Below are 24,179 nucleotides of genomic sequence, written 5' to 3' on the forward strand. Positions count from 1 at the left end.
TTATTCTTACCTCTGGTTTGACTCTCCGGAGAGCCCACACAGAATGCAACCCTTGAACAGTGTCATACGTCATTACAATAGAGGGGTCAGTATTGAGGAAAACAATTTTCATCGCATGATCTACAACATATTGCACCCGTGATGAACCAAAAAGACCTAAAAAATACAACAGAAATAATCAGGTATAAAACAACAGACTTTACAAGACTGTTCTTTATGAACTGAGGTCTTGAATTCTTAAAGAGAAACCAATCCAATTGGATAGTAATGTTAGCTGGAATGGTTAAGGTTAGGTGTCAACTTAGCTGGGCATGATTCTCAGTGGTTTGGCAGTTATGTGATGATGTAATCTGGCAGTTATGTAATAATTTGGCAGTTATGTAATGATGTAGCCATCCTCCATTTTCACATATCACCAATTTTCACATAATGACCTGGTCTTTGGAATTTAACCATGTCGATAAGCAAGGAGTGGGTGTATTTTTTTCCCAAAATAGTATTAGCTCATCCAAGTATCATCCATTTATTAATTATTGAGGAACAGAGTCATCTATACTCATTGCCAACGAGTTGATTTCAACTCACAGCAACCCTATAGGACAGAGAAGAACTGTTCCATATGCTTTCCAAGCCTGTAATCTTTACGGAAGCAGAGTGCTACATCTTTCTCCTGTGGAGCGGCTGGTGGGTGCAAACCACCAACCTTCTGGTTATCTGAGCATTTAACCATTGTGCTACCAGGGTTCCTTGAGTCATCCACAGGTTAGTAAATGTATCAGCATTCATGGCTGATTTATAGGGAAGGCTCTATTTTTACTATACTTAAAGAAAAACTATTAAGCAGTTAATGCCATGGTATTCAAGAGGTTCTTGATTTAATATAAATTAACTTCAAAAGTTATTTTTATAAAATGCTTAAATATTATTTTCATAAAACAAGTGAAATTTTTGTAAGCTCATTTCTTATTTCATCCCCTCCCTCAAACAAATATTTAAAAAAAGCTTCGTAAAATTATAAAAATACACTTACTTCCAGATTTACAAACAAGTGGTGTTATTTCATCTAGTGGGTGCAGCATGCTGAACAGTGTGGGTAAAGGTTTTCTAGCAGTAAACAAACAATCAGTCAGTCAATGACCAACACAAGATGACTACATTTGTGCAAAGTTTGCATTTTCCTTGCAAAGAAGTATCTTCTCCAGATTACACAAGCAACTAGAAACCGATGACTTAAAAGCAAAACTTTAAACTTTTTACATACTGTCATTCATAGTATTTTCTACCTCATTCCTAGAAACTTCTCCTCTTCTTATACAGGTTAATTCTATACATACACACACGGAGGGAAATCAAGACAGCCCAGGAAATATCTGGAAACAGCAGTCATCACAATCCAGAACTAACAGAAAAATGGGCATAGGCAGTCTCTCTCTTTTTTCTTCTTAGTGATAGTGTGTCTATGGCAACTAAGAAAGAAATTTAGTTTCTTGCACGTGCTTAGAAAGGAAGGCACCTAAACATTTGTTTTCAAGTAAATGAAGAGTCTCCATTATTTTTTTAAAGAGTGATAGAAAAACAAAGAAAAGTTTTCTATCTGAACACAGAAAGAGATAGAAACCTATAAGCAATTTTTTAAAAACATATTGTCTACTTCTTGAATCACACAGTATGAGGTGCTATATGTATCTGCTCTTCAATGAGTTCAATTTACTAGAGAAAGAAGGCGAAGACACAAACCACCAATAAGAACCTACCATTTATTGTGCACCTAGTATGTACTAGGCCCTGTGCCAAAGCCTTACATACATTAGCTCATTTAATCTTCACGTAAACCCTAAGAGGTAACTGACAGTATTTCTGTAACAGATAAGGAAACTAAAGCTAAGAAAATTCAAATAATTTGCCCAAAGTAACACAATGAAAAAGCGGCAGAGCTAAGAAATGAATCCTGTTCTCTTTAATCCATTTGTTTGTTCAATTTTTCTACTTGAGGGGGAAAAAAAAGCTGTAGATAATTAAGTAGCAAATGAAAGAACTAGCTAATAAGTACACAATATTGAAATTAGAGAAAATGGTAAATATCTGTACTATCAGCATAAAAATTATCATCATCTTGAAATTTTAGTTAAACAATTTTACCTCAGGACCAACACAAAAAAGCCCAAGCAATAATATTCTGCACTAAGTAAAATGAATACCTGGGTGGAACTGCAGGCACTTCATGTGAAGAACTGCTTCGTTCAAACAACAGTCCATATTTGGTGGGCCAAACATTTGCAACCTATCAGGTAAAAGGATGGGAGGACAGGAGAGGTTGGAAACAAAGAAGTAAGAGAAACTACCCTTTACAAAATGTTTTTAGAAAACATACAAAATAATACTTTTTTTTCAATTTAATAAGACCTTCACAAAGTAACACCACCGTCACTAATATTAAAAAACAAGCAATTCTAAGGAGGAAGAGGAATTCAATCTCAAATTCCTGCCAGTGGCTAAAATCAGTACTGAAAATGACAACGTGATAAAGTCTTAACAATAGCATTAGGCATGAAAAAGCTGACAAGAAACAGGAAAAAGACTAGTATGCACATGTATCTTATTTTATATAAACAAAATACATTTCTTACATATAATGTAAACTGACAAAACCCTCTCAGAAAAGACCTCTTAATCTTTCCACTTAGCTCAATAAGCTAAAAATTAAGATAGGATCATCTTATGTGTTTTAACACGTTGTAATTCACTTTACTAGGTTCTTTGTTTTTTATGCAAAGAATAGAAAAATGGTAAATCACTAAAGCTGCAGAAATGTAGTTATTTTATTTGAGTAAAAATAGCATTCTTGATTATACTAACATAAACTAATTCATTCAAGAATGTTTTCTAACAAAACATAGAAACACCTAAGTTTACCTGAAACGGCAAGGAAGCTATGTAATCCTTTCCTTCTATGCTATGCATGTTAATGCATGAGCTTTGCAATATGCATATGCATTTTTCCACTTCATCACCACCTGAAAAAAACAAGTATAACAAGATTTATGAAAATTTTTCTAAAGAGTTCTATCCGAAAAGCACAATTCTTTAATGTACAATAGAAAAGTTAAGCTAAACCACTACGAATAAGTGGCCATTTTGAATGAAGAAAACAATGAGATACACATTTGGAATCATCGTAAGATAAAATAAAATTTCAAAAAGAAACTTACTGTAGGCCTTTTCAGACTTATCCTGTGATGTAATGAAGTCACACCACAATGCCTAAAAGCAAAACAAAATGCTTACCTGAGAAAATTATATCTAAATAATAACTACTAACTACCAGTACCAGTACCAGTTGCCATGAGTGACCCCATGTGTGTCAGAGTAGAACTGAGCTCCGTGTGAGTTTTCAATGGCTGATTTTTTGGAAATAGATCACCAGGCCTTTCTTCTGAGGCACCTCTGGGTAGACTCAAACCTTCAATCTTCAATCGGCTACCAGCTGAGCACATTAACAGTTTGCACCACCCAGGGACTCCACCAATGATATCAAAATAATAAAATGGCACCTACACACCTACATTAATAACTTTCCCTCCTCCTCAGCTTAACACATATACCATGGGAACCAAGAATAGGAATAAGTAAAATTAGACTACTCAATGATAAATATTACAAAGAAAGATCAACCATGTTTGCAACTGAATTTTACAAAAAGAGAAAGGAAGAAAAATTTTTAAAACTATAGACAGACACTTTACAGGAAAACCGAGTTCAAATACAGATAGTCCCTGACTTACAACAGGGCTCCGTTCGAACAATTCCAACGTAAGTCAGTTCTGATGTAAGTCGAATACCTCATTTTTTTAGTTTTCAACGTTATTGCCTTTTATTACCAGTATCTTTATAAATCCGATCTTTGTCTTTGGGGGTTAAAAACATTACATATAAACTTACAGATATATTTTAATACATAACTACACACATAAAAAATAGACAAATCATAAAAATTTACGCTGACAATGAAGAAGAGTTGGACGACGCTGTCATTTTGTCAGTTGTGGTAATAACTCCACTTGGGGAAAGTTCTGGATCATCTGGATTATCCCTGGGAATGGGGATGGCGTTTCTAGTCAGAAAACTAGTGAAAGCTGTCTGTATGGTCCTTTTATTTTTTCCTTCATATATTTCACGGTAACATCTCACTGCGTCCTCAATCTGCCTATTGACTTGAGCAAAATGATCAGCATTTGCGTCCGTGTTTTCAGGCAACTGAAGTTCCTCACTTAGTTTAGAAAAAACTCTAGCTAACCTGTTCACTGCAAATTTTTTTGACAACTTCTCTCCGTTCTCTTACTCACTACTTCTTTCTTCTTCAGTGCTTCTTTCCTCTTCAAAATCCATTAAGTCCTGATCTATCAATTCCCTTCTCAGTGATCTATGAACTGTTCCACATTGGCAATACCAAGTTCTAAATTCAGTGTTCTTGCAGTATGGATGACTTTTCCACCAATCTCTGCCATCATATTATCATCATCAACTGCTTGGAGCGTGTTCACATAACTCAGCAATTTTTTCCATATCCCCTGCATGCATTTTCCTGTAATTTCCTCTCAGGAAGATGCACTGTTCCAGATATACTGACAGTCATAAGGATGGTCTGTCATAACTCAAATACATTGTAAGCTGGGGACTATCTGTAGCAGTTCAACCTGTATTAAACCCTATATCCTATATAAAGCTAAAAATGTAGTTACTGTAAGCTATTCTGTAAACTTCACACTTAACAAAAGATCTTATCATTCTTAGTCCTTCCTTAGACTCACTTTAGAAATAATTATTTTAAAAAATTAACATCTCCTTTTCTTGAAGTTCCATCTTACTGGGAAAGCCATTAAACTTCATCTGGCATGCATGACAATCACTTATTGGAATTATATAATGGCATTTTAGCAAATAAAAATTTATAAAGAAAAGCAGGCATCAGAGCTGTACTCAACTCTGAAATGCCCCCAAATTAAACTTACATCCAAGCTCTTAAATCTATACTGTACCTCTTATAGCCTCAACTTCCTTTTATGAAACCCCAATTTACTAGTCTCTAAAAGTAGAAATTTTAAGTCTCCTTTATCTCTGATATCTAAGAGATTATTAACGCCTTTCATATCTCCTTCAGCTTTCACTCGTCTTCTCTCTCTCCAAGGCCCCAACTCTTTCACTCACAAAATAGTATGTCTTATCTCCCTGACAACATTCTCTTTACTTTCCAGTGATTCCGACATGTTACTGCTAGAGCAATCCCTTCTTAAAACACAAAACTGATGTTGTTACTTTCCATTTTAAAATCCTCAGTAGGCTCCCTTCTGCATACAGTTTAAAATTAAAATTTCTTGGTTTATACACAAGGTCTTTCACAATCTGGATCCATCCATCCCTTCCAGAACCCACCTGGATCTCCCTCCCCTTACCCACACCCTGTGTACAGCGATTCGAAACTTAGAAAAAGTCATGTTTTCCCACAATTCTTTTCAGTACAATTCCCTGTGCCTAGAATGCCCTTCTTCTACCAACTTCCAATTAAAAAAGCATATTCTATGAGAAATCCTTCCTTCAAAGTTCAGTTCACCTCTGGGCTTTCACCACACTGTGGTCCTGTTGCTATTACACGGCACTTAGAATACAGCACTTTAGTTTATCCGTTTATTTGTCCACCTTTCTAGACTATGAGTTCCTCAATGGCAGAAACTGTTTATTATTCATTTGTAGCCCCAACACTCAGCACAATATATACAACAGAGTGATACCCAAATGCTTGCAGAATGAACAAAAGAACAAAGAGATTAAAAACTAACTGACATATGCCTAGTTACATTCCTTAACCAACACCTAAAATAATCTTCCTCCATATTAGCAAACATACTAATATCTTTTTCCAGATCAAAAGGATTAAAATTCCAAATCTTACGATTCCACTTACAAGAGATTTTAAGATAAAGGAGAAAATACATCTAACTACAAATCCATGGAATCTAGAAAACTGCAAATCCATGGAATCTTAACTGAGGAAATTAAGAGGAAAATATAGAAGCAAAGAACTACCTAGATATCATCAAATCCACTTTTCACATCTGTACTAGCTATGTAGGTCATATGGGGGAAAAAATTTTATCATCAAAAAAATCATCAGTATCCAAACTCCCTGAGGGACTGAGTTGCTGGGTGGAGGGCTGTGGGGACCATGGTCTCGGGGAACATCTAGCTCAATTGGCATAACACAGTTTATTAAAAAAATGTTCTACATTCTACCTTGATGAGTAGCGTCTGGGGGTCTTAAAAGCCTGTGAGCAGCCATCTAAGATACTCCACTGGTCTCACTCCTTCGGGAGCAAGGGAGAATGAAGAGAACAGGATACGAGGAAAAGATTAGTCCAAACGACTAATGCACCACAGCTACCAAGGGCTCCACCAGACTAAGTCCAGTACAGTTAGATGGTGCCCACCTACCACCACTGACTGTTCTGATCGGGATCACAACAGAGGTTTCTGGACAGAGCTGGAGAAGGATGTAGAACAAACTTCTAACACACACAAAAAAGACCAGATTTACTGTCCTGAAAGACTGGAGAAACTCCGAGTATGGCCCCCAGACACCCTTCTGGCTCAGTGGTGAAGTCACTACCGAGGTTCACCGTTCAGCCAGGGATTGGACAGCCCCATAAAACAAAATGGGACTAATGAGGCACAGCAGCCCAGGGACAAGGACTAGAAAGCAGGAGACAGGAAAGCTGGTGATAGGGAACCCAATGTTAAGTAAGGACAGTGTTGATATGTAGTGGGGTTGTTCACCATTGTCATAAGGCAACATGTGTACTGTTTACTGAGAAACTATTTTGTTCTGTAAACCTTCATCTAAAGTGAGAAGAGCAGCACAACTGGAAGAATGTAATCCATGCCACTGAACTGTGCATGTAGAGATTTTTGAAATGGTGTATCTTTGACTATGTATATTTTCACCAAAAAAAAAGGTCGAGAAGGGACAGGGTTGACATGTTGTGGGGTTGTTAACCAATGTCATAAAACATATGTGTACTAATTGTTTAATGATAAACTATTTTGTTCTGTAAACCTTCACCTAAAGTACAATAAAAAAATGAAAAAAAAAAGAAAAAAAAAAAAGATCATTGGCTTTAACACTCCTAGACTGAAATGCTTCCACACGTGCCCTCAAATTTTGGCATAATAATTCAGTCTATCCTTTCCCACGATTAGTTAGAAAGAGTACAATGCTCATCAGGAAATAGTTAATGGGGAAAAAAATAGGCAGCGTTCAGGTATAATGAGGATCTTAACAGTAATCAAAGCCACCAAAACTTCTTGGCAACAGCCTAACACCAATTCAACGATTATAAATGTACTGGTTTTTTCCTCTCAACTTATTTTAAAATTTTTCAATGTGAAAAGCTGAGAGAATGAACATCTGTTTCACCCAGATTCGACAATTGTTAACATTCTGCCATATCTGTTTTATCTATGCATGCATGCATTTGTGTACATGCAGACTTTATTGGCTGAACTATTTGAAAATAAATCCACACATTATGACATTTCAAACCTAAATACTTCATCATCCATCTCCTAAAAATAAAGATGTATATAACCACAAAACCATCATCACCCCTAAGAAAATTAACAATTCCCTAATATCACCAATATCCAGTCCATTTTCAACTTTCCCAAACTATCTTTTTATAGCTGGTGTTCTAAAACCAGGATTCAATCAAAGTTCATTTAACAAGGTTCAAAAATTACTGCATTTACTTATATTCCTTTAGCCTCTTCAAATCTAGAAGTCTTCCATTTCTTTTTACTCTTTCTCTATGACTAACTTTTATAAGTGACCAGAATGTAGAATGTCCCACATTCAGGGTTTGTCTGTTTCCTGATGGTGCTTTCGGTTTTTTTTTTTTTCCCCTTAAATGTTTTATTATGGTTTCAAATATATACAAAGTAAACAGGATAATGAATTCCCATCAGTCAGCTTTGGAGCCCTTGTGATGCAGTGGTTAAAAGCTACAGCTGCTAACCAAAAGGTCGGCAGTTTGAATCCATCAGCCACTCCTCATAAACCCGACGGGGCAGTTCTACTCTGTCCTATGGGGTTGCTAAGAGTCAGAATTGACTCGATGGCAACGGGTTTGGTTTGCTTTGGTCCCACCTACTCTTACGGTATTTTTAAATGTGATCCTTTAGCTCCCATATTTTCTATACACTGGAACCAAAACCAGACCCGTCGCCATAGAATCGATTCTGACTCAGTGACCCTATAGGACAGGGTAAAACTGCCCCACAGGGTTTCCAATGAGCAGCTGGTAGATTCGAATTGCCAAACTTTTGGTTAGCAGCCGAGCTCTTAACCACCGCACTACCAGGGCTCCATATACTGGAAGTTAGGTCTAAATATTCACATTAAATATCTCCGGGAAAAAACTTAGTATATGATACACCATGTACTCCATGCTGCACTATATCCAGAGGCACATATCTATTGTTCTCACTATTAATGATGCTAAATTGATCATGTGGGTGAGGTGGACACTGACAGATACCTCTAACGTAGAGATACATTTGTTCCTTCATAATAAGCAAGGAATCCATGGGGTGATATCTTGATGCCATGGTAATCCTTTCACCCAAAACTGTTATTATTCATTTATAATTTCTACTTGAATCAATTATTGTATTGGAGATTCTAAAATAGTGATTTTTCTAATACTATCATGCTTCTACATTTATTAGGTACCATTTTCTATCATAAGGGTTTTCCCTCATCAACTGAAGATGAACTACATGTCTTCCTGAAAAGACAGGGCAAATGCTTAATTCTTTCCTTTAATTACTAATTTTCAGAATAAAGAGTTAAGTGTAATAGTCAACTGCAATGGTAGTTTTTTTCTTTCCTTTTCTGAGTATCACTAAAAACACATGATGTTTATTTATTCACTATTTTGCAATCAATTATAATCATCATGTTAAAATATTTTTGTACCCTTCATAGCTTGCAAATTTTTACTGACAATAACAAATCTAGTTACTCTAGGACAGACTGTTTAAAGATTATCATAAAATTGACAAAGGATAGCATTTTAAAAAAAAAAAGTAATAAGATATAAAATAAAATGAATTGTTTCTTTTCCTCCCTGGTCTTCGCTACCTGTTAAAATGTACACTCAGCTGCTGAGATCATTATTCTATGTTTTTATCATTTCTATTAAATTCTAATACAAAAGTTCTTGTTTTTTTTTTAAGTGTTAAACAGTTAATCAAATCCTAAAATTTAAATCAACTCACCTGTTGAACAGGACTGTCAACTGTAAATGCTTTATAAACAGCCAAGGCCTGGCTTTTACTTCCTTTGCTCCAGATTACCATATTTCCAGCCACATAGAGTTCCTCATCATAGTCCACTTCTTCTCCAATTTCACTTATGCCTTTCCTTAACTGCCAGCTTTCCTTAAAAATTAATACATGTACACTTTCTCAATAGTATGGAACAAGATTTATTAATTAAATCAAATAAGCATCCAGATTACAAGTCTCCTACCCTCCCTTTTCCTGTAAAATAAGACTCAATCCAAGCCAGACTCTTAGGTTTGATGTCACTGATAGCTGAACAGGGGGGTGTGTGTGTACGTGCACGTGCGTGTGTGCATGCATGCACACGCACACATATCTTACAGAATTTCATGAACAGGGATTTATTCAGTAATTCTCTATTTTAAACGTTTTATATTATAACCTTACATTACTCTAACAAAAATATAAACAAACTAAAATCATATCTTATCTACAGATTCAAAAATGAAATCTTTAATATGCTCGGGAGACTAAAAAGACATATTTAGCATACAGGAGGGTGATGAAGAGGCAGTGAGGTGCGTATGTGAATCGCCAGGGAGTTTATGCACGATGCAAATATCTCTGCTTCATAACAAACACACACCTTCCCTTGTCTAATTGGAAGAGAGTGAGTTTTATATACAGACTTTCCCTCCCTGAGATTTTGGTCTCCCAAAGGGACATATGAAAATGGAGTAAGGTGACAAGAGTTATGCTTTTCTGACACACTTCTATCCCATTTTCCTACTTAAGAACTACTGCTCCACCTACTTAAGTGATATTTCGTCTCTCCTCTAAAAGCATGTAGGTCTTTTGATCAGGGACCATTTCTAATCTCTCCCATCTAATCTCCAAATAACATGAAATCCAGTCAGTACAAACTAAGAGGAAGAGACTTTAAATGGAGCACAATCACAGTGATGAGCTTGATTCTCATCATAAAATCACAATGAGTTACATATGTCAAAATAAGCAGCCATGACACTGATACAATAAAGTCATTATTTTAGCCTTGATGGAAATGGCCAAATTTTAACCTCTACCCTAGAAACAGCATTATACTCATTTCTCCATTGCAATTTAAGGGGAGCCTTAAATTACAATTATATCACTCTACAAAAATATGATAGGAAACTTAATGGAACCTTCTGTTTCTCGTGGATTGTGACCTCCTGAAGGGATCCCACCAAGCCAGCAGCACCATCAGAGGACCATAACTCAGAGGCTGGCTGCAGCTGGCGAAGCTGAAGGTTCAAAGCATTAGGATGGTGCTTGCAGTGGTCTCGACCGAAAGGAACAAATTCCTGCAAATCCCTGGCTGCAATCATCGTTGCCCTTTCTTCATAGAAGTTCGACATGGGTTCCAAATATCAACATTATTTCTGCAGGAATTCAAACACATTCTGGTGAGCTTCTGGAGTCAAAACCAGACTAAAAATACCGTAAGTTTTTACAGTCATCAGTCCTTAGATGAGCAGCAAATAATGCTGTTATGTTGAAGGTATACAAATAATCATATCACAGGGTACTCCAGATCTGACTCTCACAGGTAGATGCAGTTATTGCCACATTTCAGTCACACACTAGCTGAAAAATAAATAGTTACCACTGTAGGAAACCAGCGCTTATGTCCCACAACAACTATCCCATGATGTTTCTATACTTTATATAGGAAGTACCAAGACAAGTTGTACTTTATAGTCCCATGACTGCATGGCTTCTCAACATTTAAGGTCATTTCTGTTCAGATGCTGGAATCTTATTCAAAAAGGACACCTAAAGGATCAATCGTATTTGGAATGAGATAAACAGAAACGCATGTTACTCCAATTCATCAGAGGTTGAACTACTACTTTCAGTTAACCAATCCACAAAAGATCTAATAAGCTATCAAAATGTCATCAGTAGTTCTGACACCCCAATTCCATCTAAATATATAACTACACTCAATTCCAATTACTGGTCCAAACCCTGGGACCAAGGCATACATAACCCTAGCCATGAAATAGACGGCTTATATCTGACTTACAGCAGATTTAAGAGTCCTAGCTTTTAATTAGCATAATCTATTACAGCAGTTTATTAGATTTATTAGTAGTAGATATGGATGAGCTGTGGGTCAAGACATGCCCCTCTACCTCCCAAATATTTCTACATAATCGACAGCTGGGAAAATTCTGACACTGTATAACGTGGTATGTAAGGTGGGTGTCAGTTCTGTCTCCAACAGGACTTCATTAAAAATGGATTTCATGGCATCACATTTAAGCTGCAATCCTCAAACACAGAAATCAAAACTTCCAATGTCAGCACTGCAGACAACTTTACAAAGTGTGTTTTAAACAGTGCTCACAAGTAAGAGGATTTAATTCGATTTTACTTAAAGATTTCTCATCTCAGGTCTTTCTGGCATCAGTCGTTTGTTTTCTGTGCTGCACAAACACCTCAGAGCCCATGCAGTTCCTGTGCAGTTCCTTAGAGTGGGGAAGTTATTTCACTGTGAATTTGTTTCTTCTCTACTGCTAGAAATCAGTACTGAGAACAAGTCGCTTCAACTTTGGACACAACTAAAATAATGCCTTATAAAACATATAAGAAAATAACAAAATTCAGCTGGTCTTCGTATATCCTGCCCAACAAGATAACCAATATAAAAGAACTTCCAACTTTATCCAGGTTTAATTGTGTAATTTTGTTATGTTATTCTCTTATGACTGCGTGGAAAACTCTAGAATTACTTTCCCAGTACACTACTTTCATTCTGAGATTAAAGCAACAAATTTAATACTTTTACAGTACCCCCCCGAACTTTTATAAATGTGTTTTTACTTAGTGGCAACATAAAAAGCTATACACAAAAGTACTATATTAAATTAATATGCCATAAATCGAAATTTTTCCTACATGAGATTAAAAGATCATCTGGAAGAAGGAGGAGAGGGCTGGCCTAAAAATGATTTTGTGACAAACTTCTCGCCCTAAAAATCTAACAGAATCTAATGCAAAACTGAACGGTGTATACACAAGGGACCTTGAGTTGAGTCTCAGCAAAAAGGCAAAGCTTTCTCGGCCTCTCTGGCAGGCAATGAAGGCCACGGGCTAAGAGCCTCGGCCTCAGAGAACCCACTCAGAGGGGTTGCGACTCATCTAGAAACCGGTTGGCGAAGAGCGGAGCGGGAAGCCGCACCGCAGAAAAGCACAGCCCGCAGGTCCGCTCAGGGACCATCCCCCGTTTCCCAGCCCACAGGGTCACCAGACACCGGCGGCATCGGGGCCAGGATGAAGGTCACCGGGCGTGCGGCAGATGGACCACTGGGCTCTGCAGACCCGGGCCCGCACCTGTGTGACTCGGGACGCGTCAGGCGCTGCGAGCCCGGGCTGCTCCCCAGAGGCGCGGGGGCCGAAGGGGCCCGAGGACAGCGGCGGGGTCGGTCACGGTGACTCCTCAGCCGGCGTAGCTTCTCATCCCTCTCTCTCCCCTACCCCGGAGGGAAAACGAGACTGCACAAGCGGGCGCGACAGCTAACAGCAGTCAGACGTGCCGGTCGGCAGCCCAGGAAGCTGTTCAAACGAACACAACCATCTTGACTTTCCCGTCTTCCCTCGCGCCGGGGCGGGGCGGGGCGGGGCCTCGCGGGAGACGCAAGGCGTCCCCGCGGTCCTGGCGCCTCGGAGTTGCCTGAAGAATACGAGGGTGTGAAGGTACAGCCGCACTTCCACCCGCCTTAGTAGCGGAGTGCTGAGTCCCGAAGCAGAAATATCTCCAAGAATCTACCTGTGATGGGACCCTCCTGACGCAGATCTTCTCTAGGTCACTTCACTACGAGCTTGAACTGCCAACTAACTCTGAGTTATGAGATTTTCTGGCTGCTTTTGCTTCTGCCTCCTTCTTTCCAAATGGAGGTATGTGCCTTCCAGGTTCTGGGGTCTTGCTCATTTTCTACGTCAGTGAATCTTAACCCTTTGGGGTCCAGACTCCTTCAAAAGTTGGTGAAAGGTATGGAGACCCTTACAAAAAACATGCAATTTCAGAGATTCACAGGCGATTCAGAGACTGAGGTTAAAGAACACCAGCTTTACCTCTCCCAACCTGTATGGGTTCAACTGTAAAATATGACATTTATGGGAACTGGAAACTTTCTTGAGCTCTAATCCCAATTAGGACCCAGGGTGGTACAAGCGATTTGCAGCTGGCTGCTAACCTAAGGTTGGTGGTTGGAACGCACCCAGCAGTGCCATAGAAGAAAGGCCTGGCGATCTTCTTCTGTAAAGATTACAGCCAAGAGAATCCTATGGAGCAGTTCTACTCTGTAATGCATAGAGTCGCCATGAGTCAGGCTGACCCTATAGCAGCTAACAAGAACAACAAACTCCCCATTGCCAGGTTAAAACTATTGACAGGCCTCTCAGTGCCTAGGAATAAACTTCAAATGCTTACCCAGAAACGTAAAGTTGGCTGAAACTTTATGCCTTCGCTAAAAGTGTCTAATGGGATTCCCCAAACACACCTTGCACTTCATGGCCTTGCTATCTTGGTTCATTGCCATCCCTTTACTTAGAATGTCATCCTTCAGGGTTTTTCTCAAGTGTCTCAGCAGGCTTCACTCCAACAAGAAGGAGCCTCTTCTTTCTCAGAACTTTCAGCACACGTGCCTTTCACCGTAGTCATTTACCTGAAATCAGAATACCTCCAGATTTTCCTGGCTCGAGGATACAAATAAGGTCAAGTTAACAATCATATCCCAAATGCCCTGCTCTTATCCTTTATGTATTTCCTCCCCACAGGGTCTCCACCTTCCTCCTCCACCAAGTCTTTCTGGGAAAACCTGCATCAGGACACATCTCAGAAGCCTGTTAGAGTCTCTTACTACCACCATCCTCCAGACCCTCAGCCTCTTGTCCACCTCAGCTACCACCATGGCCTGCCTGTTCCAAAGGGCACCCGTGGTTTCACCAGTCCTGTCAGCCCCACTACCAGTCACTCACCACAGAGGGCAAGGCCCTCTCCCTTGGCTGCTGCTGTGAAGCCAGGCCAATGAGTCGCACTCCCTAGGACTCAACTATGGCTTCTCCTGCCTCCCCCACAGGGAGTGGAAGCTGCCTTTTGAAGGGGCCAAAAGACATAACCCAAAGCATAGGAAGCAATTTGGGATCAAGGCACACTCCATCAATAGGAACAAGCAGGAAGGAGCCAGGTGTATAAATTCCCTTTTCTTCCTCCTTCCTGTGGACTATTAAGGCCTGGTTTGTCTGCACACCTGTAAGGACATGTCCTGTGTGGCTGAGTGGGCACACCTGCCAAGCAGTCTGCTGATGCTTTGGCATCATGTGAAGCAGCGGCCAGTGCATTACTTCTCGTGCTCCCCTGCCTTGTTTTCCCCTTTATTTCATTCCCTTCAGTCTTGAGATTGAACCACCCACATAAAGTATTAGCACTAATCATTCTTGCCTCTGGCTCTCTTTTCTAAGGAATTCAGGCAGCGGAGTCCACACAGAGTGTCCTACACTGCTAATTGTCCAGTCTGTGAAGTAGAGTCACTGAAAGGATTCACCCAGCTTTCCGTCTTGGGTGTTATCTTGCCTGCTCAAAAAACGTTTTCAAGAGGCCCCTCTGGGGCCTTACCTGATGATGTCCACTGTGAGGACACCAGGGTCTATACTGATAGCTCCCCTCCAGGACTTCCAAAGACCATCAGTCAGTCTTTGGGGCCAGAGCAGTGCAGTGTTCCCTGCAGAATGGCAGAACGGGCCCCACTGCCCCTTGCAGCACTCATAATCTGACGTGAGTCTGACAGCATTGTCACTAACAGCATTGCTTAGGCTCAAGATCTAACAGTTTCTTAAAAAAGCAAATCCTTCTGCCACTAACCCCTCTGCTCATGGGGTCCAAACCACAAGTCCAGGGGTTTCCTAGGCCAGACAACTCCTGTTATCTCCATCATCTAACCCCTCCTCTGCTGGCATTTGAGGCTTCTACTCAGCTCGGAAAGCAAAAACCTTGGTGCAGGCTCCTGCAGGCTACCAACTCACAGCCCTTCACCTGTGGCTTCCAAATAAGCATGAATTACCTTAAAAACCCATTGCCATTAAGTCAATTCCAACTCATAACGACCCTATAGCACAGAGTAGAACTGCCCCATAGGGTTTCTAAGGCTGCAATATTTTTTTTTTTTATTGTTGTACTTTAAGTGAAAGTTTACAATTCAAGTTAGTCTCTCATACAAAAATTTATACATACCTTGCTATGTGACCCTAATTGCTCTTCCTATACTGTGACAGCACACTCCTCCTTTCCACCCCTGATTTCCTGTGTCCATTCAACCAGCTCCTGACTCTCTCTGCCTTCTCTGCAATCTTTACAGAAGCAGATTGTCACATCTTTCTCCTGTGGAGCAGCTGGTGGGTTTGAACAGCCGAGTGCTTTAACCACTGCACTACCAGGGCTCCTCAAATTACCTTAAGCGTTCCTGAAATTGCATTTTGGATACAAAGGACCCAAAGTCAGGGGACAAAGGGAAGGGAAAAATAATACAGAGTTTGCTACCAGTTCATTTATATAGTAAGTGAGTTTACAGCCATATTTTATGATTATATTCAATTTTCCAATACATGATTCACAAAACTTGAAATTAACTGAAGCATACCAAAAAACCAATTGTCACAGGTATACCCAATATTGTAAAATAGACCTCTTTTGTTGGTGTAAACACCCCTGATAATTAGCAAAATTCCCCATATATAATTGGTATGCCAAAAAAAAAAAAAACCAAATAATAAATTCCCTATCTCTAACTTTTAATCAGTTTGTGACAAAATATAAAACTCTCTGTATTATTATCATCTGCTGCATAATAATAGTAGCACAAACCTTATGGCTGAAAACAACACATAATTTATTACGTCACCATTTCCGTGGGTCAGAAGTCCAAGCATGGCTTAGCTCAGTCTTCTGCTTAAGGTCTCAACAGGCTGTACACAATGAGTTGGCTGGGGCTGCTATCTCATCTGAGGCTCACTCAGAATTCAGTTCCTTATGGTTGTAAGACTGAGGGCCTCAATTTTTTGCTAGCTGTCAGCCAGGGGCCACCTCAGCTCCTAGAGGCCACCCACAGTTCCTTCCCATCTGGAGCTCCCCAGCATGGCTGTTTATTTCTGACAGTCTACCAGCAAGATGTAAATCACAATCTTACATAATCTAATCACAGGAGTGACATCCCATCCCCTTGGAGGGCTAGAAGCAAGTTACGCTTAAGGGAAGGAGATTACACAAGGAAGCAGGTATCACTGGGGACCGTCTCAGAAGCTGCCTCCTGTAGTCTCTAACATCTGTCTGGTAAGTAAGTTTAAGGCCTTAAACTACCATTTTAGCCAAGAGAGTGAAACGTGGGCTGTGTGGAGCCCTTTCAGCCCCGGGGCTGTGCCAGGCTCTTCCTCCCCTCTGAGCCCTTGCGGCTGTCTCTACTCAGACCTTCCACTCCAGGCCTGCACAAGACCCTATAGGTACCTCTTCGCCAGACCTGCACAGCACCCCATGGCTGACCTTATCTCACCCTCTAGAAGTTAACAATCTCATAATCTTGGAAACTACCCAAAGAACTTTTAATACAGCAAAATTTTGTGTTTTTTAACTACTGCGGAGGAGATACAGGCAAAACAGGCTGCATCTCAAGCCCCTGAAATCATATTTGATTTTTATAGGGTTGGAGAAAAAGGACCCAAAGTCAGGGAACAAAGAAGGGAAAAAAAAATACCGAGTTCACTACAAGTTTATTTGTATAGTAAGTGGGTTAACAACCATAGTTTATGAATATATTCAATTTTCCAATGCATGATTCACAAAACTTGAAGTCAACTGAAGCATACCAAAAAAACCGTTGTCACTGAGTCAATTCCAACTCATAGCAACCCCACGTGTGTAGCAGTACAACTGTGCTCCCTAGGGTTTTCAAAGGCTGGTTTTTTGAAGTAGATCACCAGGGCTTCAATCTGAGGCGCCTCAAACCTGAACTCAACCTGCAACCTTTCAGTTAGTAGCCAAGCGTGTTTGTACTCAAGGTCTCCCAACTTAAACATAGGGATTAGGATTTATTTCTGAAGTAGGGTAACCAACCATCCTGGTTTTCCTAAGTCTGAGGGGTTTTCCAGGATGCAGGACTTTCAGTTTTAAAACTAGACAGTCCCAGGCAGACTGAGACAATTGGTCACTATAATTTATTTGTTTTGTTTTTTTCCTTTTAGTTTATAACATGGGTTTTATTTTTTATTATTTTTTTAAATTTTACTCATTTTGTTGTTATTGAGAATATACACAGCAAAACATACACCAATTTAACAGTTTCTGCGTTGTACAATTCGGTGACGTTGATTACATTTCTTCAAGTTATGCGATCATTCTAACCCTCCTTTTCTGAGTTGTTCCTCCCCCATTAACATAAACTCATTGCCTCCTAAGGTTCCTGTCTAATCTTTTGACCTGCTGTTGTCAATTTGATCCCATATAGATAGTTCTTAAAAGAGCACAGCGCTCAAGGCAGATATTTTTTAGTAGTTAAGCGAAACTATTGTTAGATTTTAAGAAGACTTCAGAGGATATTTTTTGGTTTAAGGTATAAAGATTACCTTAGGGCAGTAGTTTCAGGGGTTGGTCACTGTATTTGAAGTGAAAAAAGGCAGGCTCTGGATGTCTAAACAAACTTTTACCTCCTGGTGCCTTCGGTATTGGGATGGTTAAGGGAAATGAAGCCCACTGCATATAAAAGACAATGTCATCTCAGTTTCAAACTTCTGCCTAGCCTGGCTAGTCCAGCTTCATGTTTCACAGGGTATTTGTAAAAACGTTTTCAAGATCAGGAGCAATTTGCAACATTGCACTGAACAAACAAGAAGTCTAGAAATCTAGGAAGTTGAGAGTTTTTATTAATTTAATCAAAGCTTGTTTTAGTTTAAGGTGGAATTTCATAACTCTGATTTTATATTTTCCCTTATCAAAAAGTAAGCTTACAATATTTTGATTGCATGATTTAAATGCTATCTTTTCATAAGGAATTCCCTGACCACCCTATTTATAGTAGGCAACCCCTAGTTGCATACTATGATACAGTTGACTTCCTTTATAATACTTTTAACAAACTAATTATTCTTTTTCTTTATTAGTTACTAGTTTCTTGACTTCCCCTGTCGAAAATAAGTACCGTCTTGTTTATGATTGTAGCCACAGCACCTTCTACACAGCCTGGGGTATAAAAGGTGAGCAGTATTTTTTTTATGACTGACTGATTGACAAAACCAGATTTTGGCAAAGGTGGGAGTACTGAACACTCTCAGACACTGTCAGAGAGTGTAAATGGCACACTGCTCTGGCAGATAGAAATAGGTGCAAAGATACATGGGTCAGGAAGTTTATATCATAGGAAAAAAATGGGAACAACCTGTTTATTCAACAGTAGGGGACTTCCAGGAGAAAACGATAAACAGATTGTTCCTTCCCAAAACGTCATCACTAAAACAGCAGTTGTTGTTAGGTGCCATCCAGTCAGTTCTGACTCATAGCAACCCCAAGTACAACAGAAGGAAACACTGCCCAGTCCTGCAGCATGCTCACAATCGTTGTTATGTTTGAGCCCATTGTTGCAGTCACTGTGTCAATTCAACTCATTGAGGGTCTTCCTCTTTTTCACTGACCAACCCTGGTGGCGTAGTGGTTAAGAGCTACAGCTCCTAACCAAAAGGTCAGCAGTTCAAATCTACTAGACACTCCTTGGAAACTGTATGGGGCAGTTCTACTCTGTCCTCCAGGGTCAGAAGCTCCTCAACAGCAACGGGTTTGGTTTTGGTTTTCTTGGTTCTACGTGATGTCCTTCTCCAGGAACTGATACCTCTTGATAACATGTCTAAAGTAAGTATCACTATCCTTGATTCTAAGGAACATTCTGGCTGTACTTCTTCCAAGACAATTTTCTTCATTCTTTTGGCAGTCCATGGCATATTCAGTATTCTTCACCAACACCATAATTCAAATGCCTCAATTCTTCTTTGGTCTTCCTTATTCATTGTCCAGCTTTTACATAAATATGAGGCAATTGAAAACACCATGGCTTGGGTTGGGTGCAAGGTGATACCCCTTCAAGGTGACATCTTTGCTTTTTAACACTTTAAAGAGGTCTTTTGCAGCAGATTTGCCCAATGCAATGCGTTGTTAGCTTTCTTGACTGCTGCTGGATGTTGATTGTGGATCCAAGTAAAATGAAATTCTTGACAACTTCAATCTTTTCTCCATTTATCTGATGCTGCTTATTGGTCCAATTGTGAAGATTTTTATTTTGTTTATGTTCAGTTGTGATTCATATTGAAGGCTGTGGTCTTTGACTTTCATCAGTAAGTGCTTCTCGTCCTCTTCACTTTCAGCAAGCAAGGTTGTGTCATCTTTGTAACATAGGTTGTTAATGAGACTTCCTCCAATCCTGATGCCCTATTCTTCTTCATATAGTCCAGCTTCTTCGATTATTTGGTCAGCGTACAGATTGAATAAGTATGGTGAAAGGATACAACCCTGATGCACACCTTTCCTGATTTTAAACCACGCAATATCCCCTTGTTCTGTTTGAACAACTGCCTCTTGTTTTCTGTACAGGTTCCTCATGAGCACAATTAAGTGTTCTGGAATTCCCATTCTTCACAATGTTATCCATAATATGTTATGATCCACACAGTCGAATGCCTTTGCATAGTCAATAAAACACAGATAAGCATCTTTGTGGTATTCTCTGCTTTCAGCCAGGATCCGTCTGACATCAGTAATGATATCGCTGGTTCCGCGTCCTCTTCTGAATCCAGTTTGAATTTCTGGCAGTTCCCTGTTGACATACTGCTGCAAATGCTTTTGAATGATCTTCAGCAAAATTTTATTTGCGTGTGATATTAATGATATTTGATAATTTTCTCATTCTGTTGGATCACCTTTCTTTGGAATGGGTACACATATGGTTCTCTTCCAGTCAGTTGGCCAGTAGCTGTCTTCCAGATTTCTTGGCATAGACGAGTGAGCACCTCCAGTGCTGCATCTGTTTGTTGAAATATCTTAGCTGGTATTCTGTGAATTTTTGGAGGCTTGTTTTTCGCCAATGCCTTCAGTGCAGCTTGGACTTCATCCTTCAATACCATCAGTTCCTGATCATATGCCACCTCCTGAAATGGTTGAACATCGACCAGTTCTTTTTGTACAGTGACTCTGAGTTTTTTCATCTTCTTTTGATGCTTCCTGCATCCTTTAATATTTTCCCTGTAGAGTCCTTCAGTATTACAACACGAGGCTTGAAGTTTTTCTTCAGTTCTTTCAGCTTGAAAAATGCCCAGCCCCTGGTAACCACTAATCTGCTGTGGTCTGTATGCATTTGTCTATTTTAGATATTTCATGTAAGTGGGATCATACAATATTTGTCCTTTTGTGTCTGACTTATTTCACTCAGAATGTTTTCAAGGTTCATCCATATCGTAGCATGTACCAGAACTTTATTTCTCTTTATGGCTGAATAGTATAATAGTATTCTATTATACGTATGTACCACAATTTGTTTATCCATTCATCCATTCATCTGGTGTTTCCAACTTTTGGCTATCGTGAATAGTGCTGCAGTGAACTTTGATGTACAGCTATCGGTTTGAGTGCATACTTTTAATTCTTTTGGGTGTATACCTAGGAGTGAAGTTACTGGGCCATATGGGAATTCTGTGTAACTTTTTTAGGAACTGCTAAACTTTTCCACAGCATCTGTATCATTTTACTTCCCCACTAGCAATGGAGGTTTCCAATTTCTCCACATCCTTATGAACACTTGTTATTTTCCATTTATTCGTTTGTTTTAATAATAGCCATCCTAGTAGCTGTGAAGTGGTATCTTATTATGGTTTTGATTTGCATTTTCCTGTGACTAATGATGTGAAGCATCTTTTCATATGCTTATTAGCCGTTTGTATATTTTCTTTGGAGAAATGTCTATTCGAGGCCTTTTCTCATTTTCAAATTGAGTTGTTTGTGTTTTTGTTGTTGAATTGTAGTTCTTTATATATTCTGGATCTTAGACCCTAATCAGATTTATAGTTTCCAAATATTTCCTCCTATTCTGTAGGTTGTCTTTTCACTTTCTTGATAATGTCTTTTGATGCACAAAAGTTTTTTATTTTGATGAAGTCCAATTTATCTATTTTTTCTTTTTTTGCCCATGTTTTTGGTGACATATCTAAGAATACACCGCCAAAAACAAGGTCCTAAAGATTTACCTTTATGTTTTCTTCTAAGAGTGTTCTTGTTTTAGCTTTTATATTTAGGTTGTTAATCCATTTTGAGTTAGTTTTCATATATGGTGCGAGGTGTGGGTCCAACTTTATTATTTTGTGTGTGGAGATCCAATTATCCCAGCACCAGTTGTTGAAGAGAGTATTCTTTATGTATTAAATGGACTTGGCACCCTTGTCAAAGATCAATAGTAATAGATATATGGGTTTACTCTATCTGGACTTGCAATTCTATTCCATTGGTCTGTAAGTCTATACTTAAATGAGTACGACATTGTTTTGACTTCTATAGCTTTATAGTATGTTTTGAAACCAGAAAGTGTGAATCTTCTTACTTTATTCTTTTTCAAGATGGCTTTGGTTATTTGGGTCATCTTACAATTCCATATGAATTTGAGGATCAGCTTTTTCATTTATGCAAAAAAGGCTGTTGGAATTTTCACAGGGATGGCATTGAATCTATAGATGCCTTGGGTAGTTGTCAAGGATTGAATTATGTCCCCCCAAAAATATGCATATCAGTTTGGCTGGGCCATGATTGCTGGTATTGTGTGATTTTCCTATATGGTGTAAGTCCTGCCTCTATGATGTTAATGAGGGAGGATGGGTGGCAGTTGTGTTAGTAAGACAGGACTCAGTCTACAAGATTGGATTGTATCCTGAGGCGATCTCTTGAGATATAGAAGAGAAAAGTGAGCAGAGAGACAGGGGGACCTCATACCACCAAGAAAGAAGCACCAGGAGCACAGCATGTCCTTTGGACCCCAGGTTCCTGTGTAGAGAAGCTCCTAGTCCAGGGGAAGACTGATGAAGACGAGGACCTTCCACCAGAGCTGACAGAGAGAGAAAGCCTTCACCTGCAGCTGATGCCCTGAATTTGGACTTCTAGCCTACTAGACTGTGAGAAAATAAATTTCTCTTTGTTAAAGTCATCCTCTTGTGGTATTTCTGTTATAGCAGCACTAGATGACTAAGACAGTAGTATTAACAATAATATTAAGTTGTCCAATCCATGAACAAGGGATGTCTTTCATTTTATTTAGGTCTTCTTTAATTTCTTTCAGCAATGTTTTATAGTTTGTGTTTTACTACAATCTCACCTCCCCGATTAAATTTATTCCTTAGTATTTTATTCAGTTAGATGCTATTATAAATTGAATTCTTTTCTTGATTTCTTTTTCAGGTTGTTCATCACTGGTATATAGAAACAATTGGTTTTTGTGTGTGGATCTTGTACCCTGTCACTTTGCTAAATTTGTTTATTAGCTCTCATAGCTTTCTTACAGATTCCTTGGGATTTCCTATATAAAGGATCGTGTCATCTGTGAATAGAGATAGTTTTATTCCTTCCTTTCCAGTTTGGATGCCTTTGATTTCTTTTTCTTGTCGAATGGAGCTGGCTGGAACTTCCAGTACAATGTTGAATAGCAGTGTTGAAAGCAGGCATCCTTGTTTTGTTTCTGAGTTCAGAGAGAAAGCTTTCAGTCTTTCTCCATTGAGTATGATGTTAGCTGTGGGTTTTTCATGAATTCCCTTTAAGATAAGGAATTTCCCTTCTATTCCTAGTTTGCTGAGTGTTTTTATCATGAATGTTTTATCAATTTTTGTCAAACGCCTTTTCTGCATCAATTGAGATGATCACGTGGCTCTTTTCCTTTGTTCTATTAATGTTGTATATTACATTGATTAGTTTTCTTACATTAAACCACCCTTATATTCCAGGGATAAATCCTACTTAGTCATGGTATATAACCCTTCTAATATGATGCTGTGAATTCAGTTTACCAGTATTTCATTGAAAAAATGTACATCTATATTCATAAGGGATATTGGTCTGTAGTTTTCTTTTCTTGTGATATCGTTATCTGGCTTTGATACCAGGATAATGCTAGCCTTAAAGAATGAGTTAGGAAGTGTTCCCCCCCTTCTGTTTTTAGAAAGAGCTTGAGAAGTATTTGGCGTTAATTCTTCTTTAAGTGTTTGGACGAATTCACCAGTGAAATCATCTGATATTAATTTTCTCTTTTGGGAGGTTCTTGATTACTGATTCAATTTCCACACTTGCTAGGGTATGTTGAGATCTTAGTCAGTGTATAAAGTTGATGTGCTTCCGTATTAGGCCGTAAAGCAAGCCTTAACAAAATCCAAAGCATTGAAATATTACAAACCTTCTTTTCTGACCATAAAGCCATAAAAGTAGAAATCAATAACAGAAAAAGCAAGGAAAAAAAATCAAACACATAGAAACTGAACAACACCTTCCTCAAAAACTACTGGGTTATAGAAGAAATTAAGGATGGAATCAATAAATTCATAGAATCAAATGAGAACAAAAATATCCTACCAGAACCTTTGGGACACAGCCAAGCAGTGCTCAGACGTCGATTTATAGCAATAAATACACATCCAAAAAGAAGAAAGGGCCATAAAACATTAACCCTGCAACTTGAACAACTAGAAAGAGAGATGCAAAAGAAGCCCTCGGGCGCCAGAAGAAAGGAAATAATAAG

At 39.0% G+C, this 24,179-nt stretch overlaps 1 protein-coding gene across 2 annotated transcripts in view; it reads right to left on the bottom strand.

The window, feature by feature from the left end:
* ANAPC1 (anaphase promoting complex subunit 1) overlaps positions 1 to 12,959 on the bottom strand; it is a 210,012-nt gene extending 197,053 nt beyond the window's left edge. The window contains exons 1-8 of one of the 2 annotated variants that reach the window (XM_023742799.1): positions 12,718 to 12,959; positions 10,524 to 10,760; positions 9,331 to 9,492; positions 3,210 to 3,261; positions 2,914 to 3,014; positions 2,199 to 2,281; positions 1,031 to 1,104; positions 11 to 156 (exon numbers count right to left, since the gene is read on the bottom strand). In XM_023742799.1, the coding sequence (XP_023598567.1) occupies positions 11 to 156; positions 1,031 to 1,104; positions 2,199 to 2,281; positions 2,914 to 3,014; positions 3,210 to 3,261; positions 9,331 to 9,492; positions 10,524 to 10,736 (831 nt within the window). In that variant the 5' untranslated portion in view covers positions 10,737 to 10,760; positions 12,718 to 12,959. Of the gene's footprint in view, positions 1 to 10; positions 157 to 1,030; positions 1,105 to 2,198; positions 2,282 to 2,913; positions 3,015 to 3,209; positions 3,262 to 9,330; positions 9,493 to 10,523; positions 12,618 to 12,717 lie in introns of those variants that run through there. The other variant, XM_004388850.2, reaches the window with a different exon arrangement.
* Between the last annotated feature and the right edge of the window lie 11,220 nt (positions 12,960 to 24,179).

This window comes from Trichechus manatus, unplaced genomic scaffold, assembly GCF_000243295.1.
Source record: "Trichechus manatus latirostris isolate Lorelei unplaced genomic scaffold, TriManLat1.0 scaffold00219, whole genome shotgun sequence".
In the NCBI taxonomy this organism is placed as follows: Eukaryota; Metazoa; Chordata; class Mammalia; order Sirenia; family Trichechidae; genus Trichechus; species Trichechus manatus.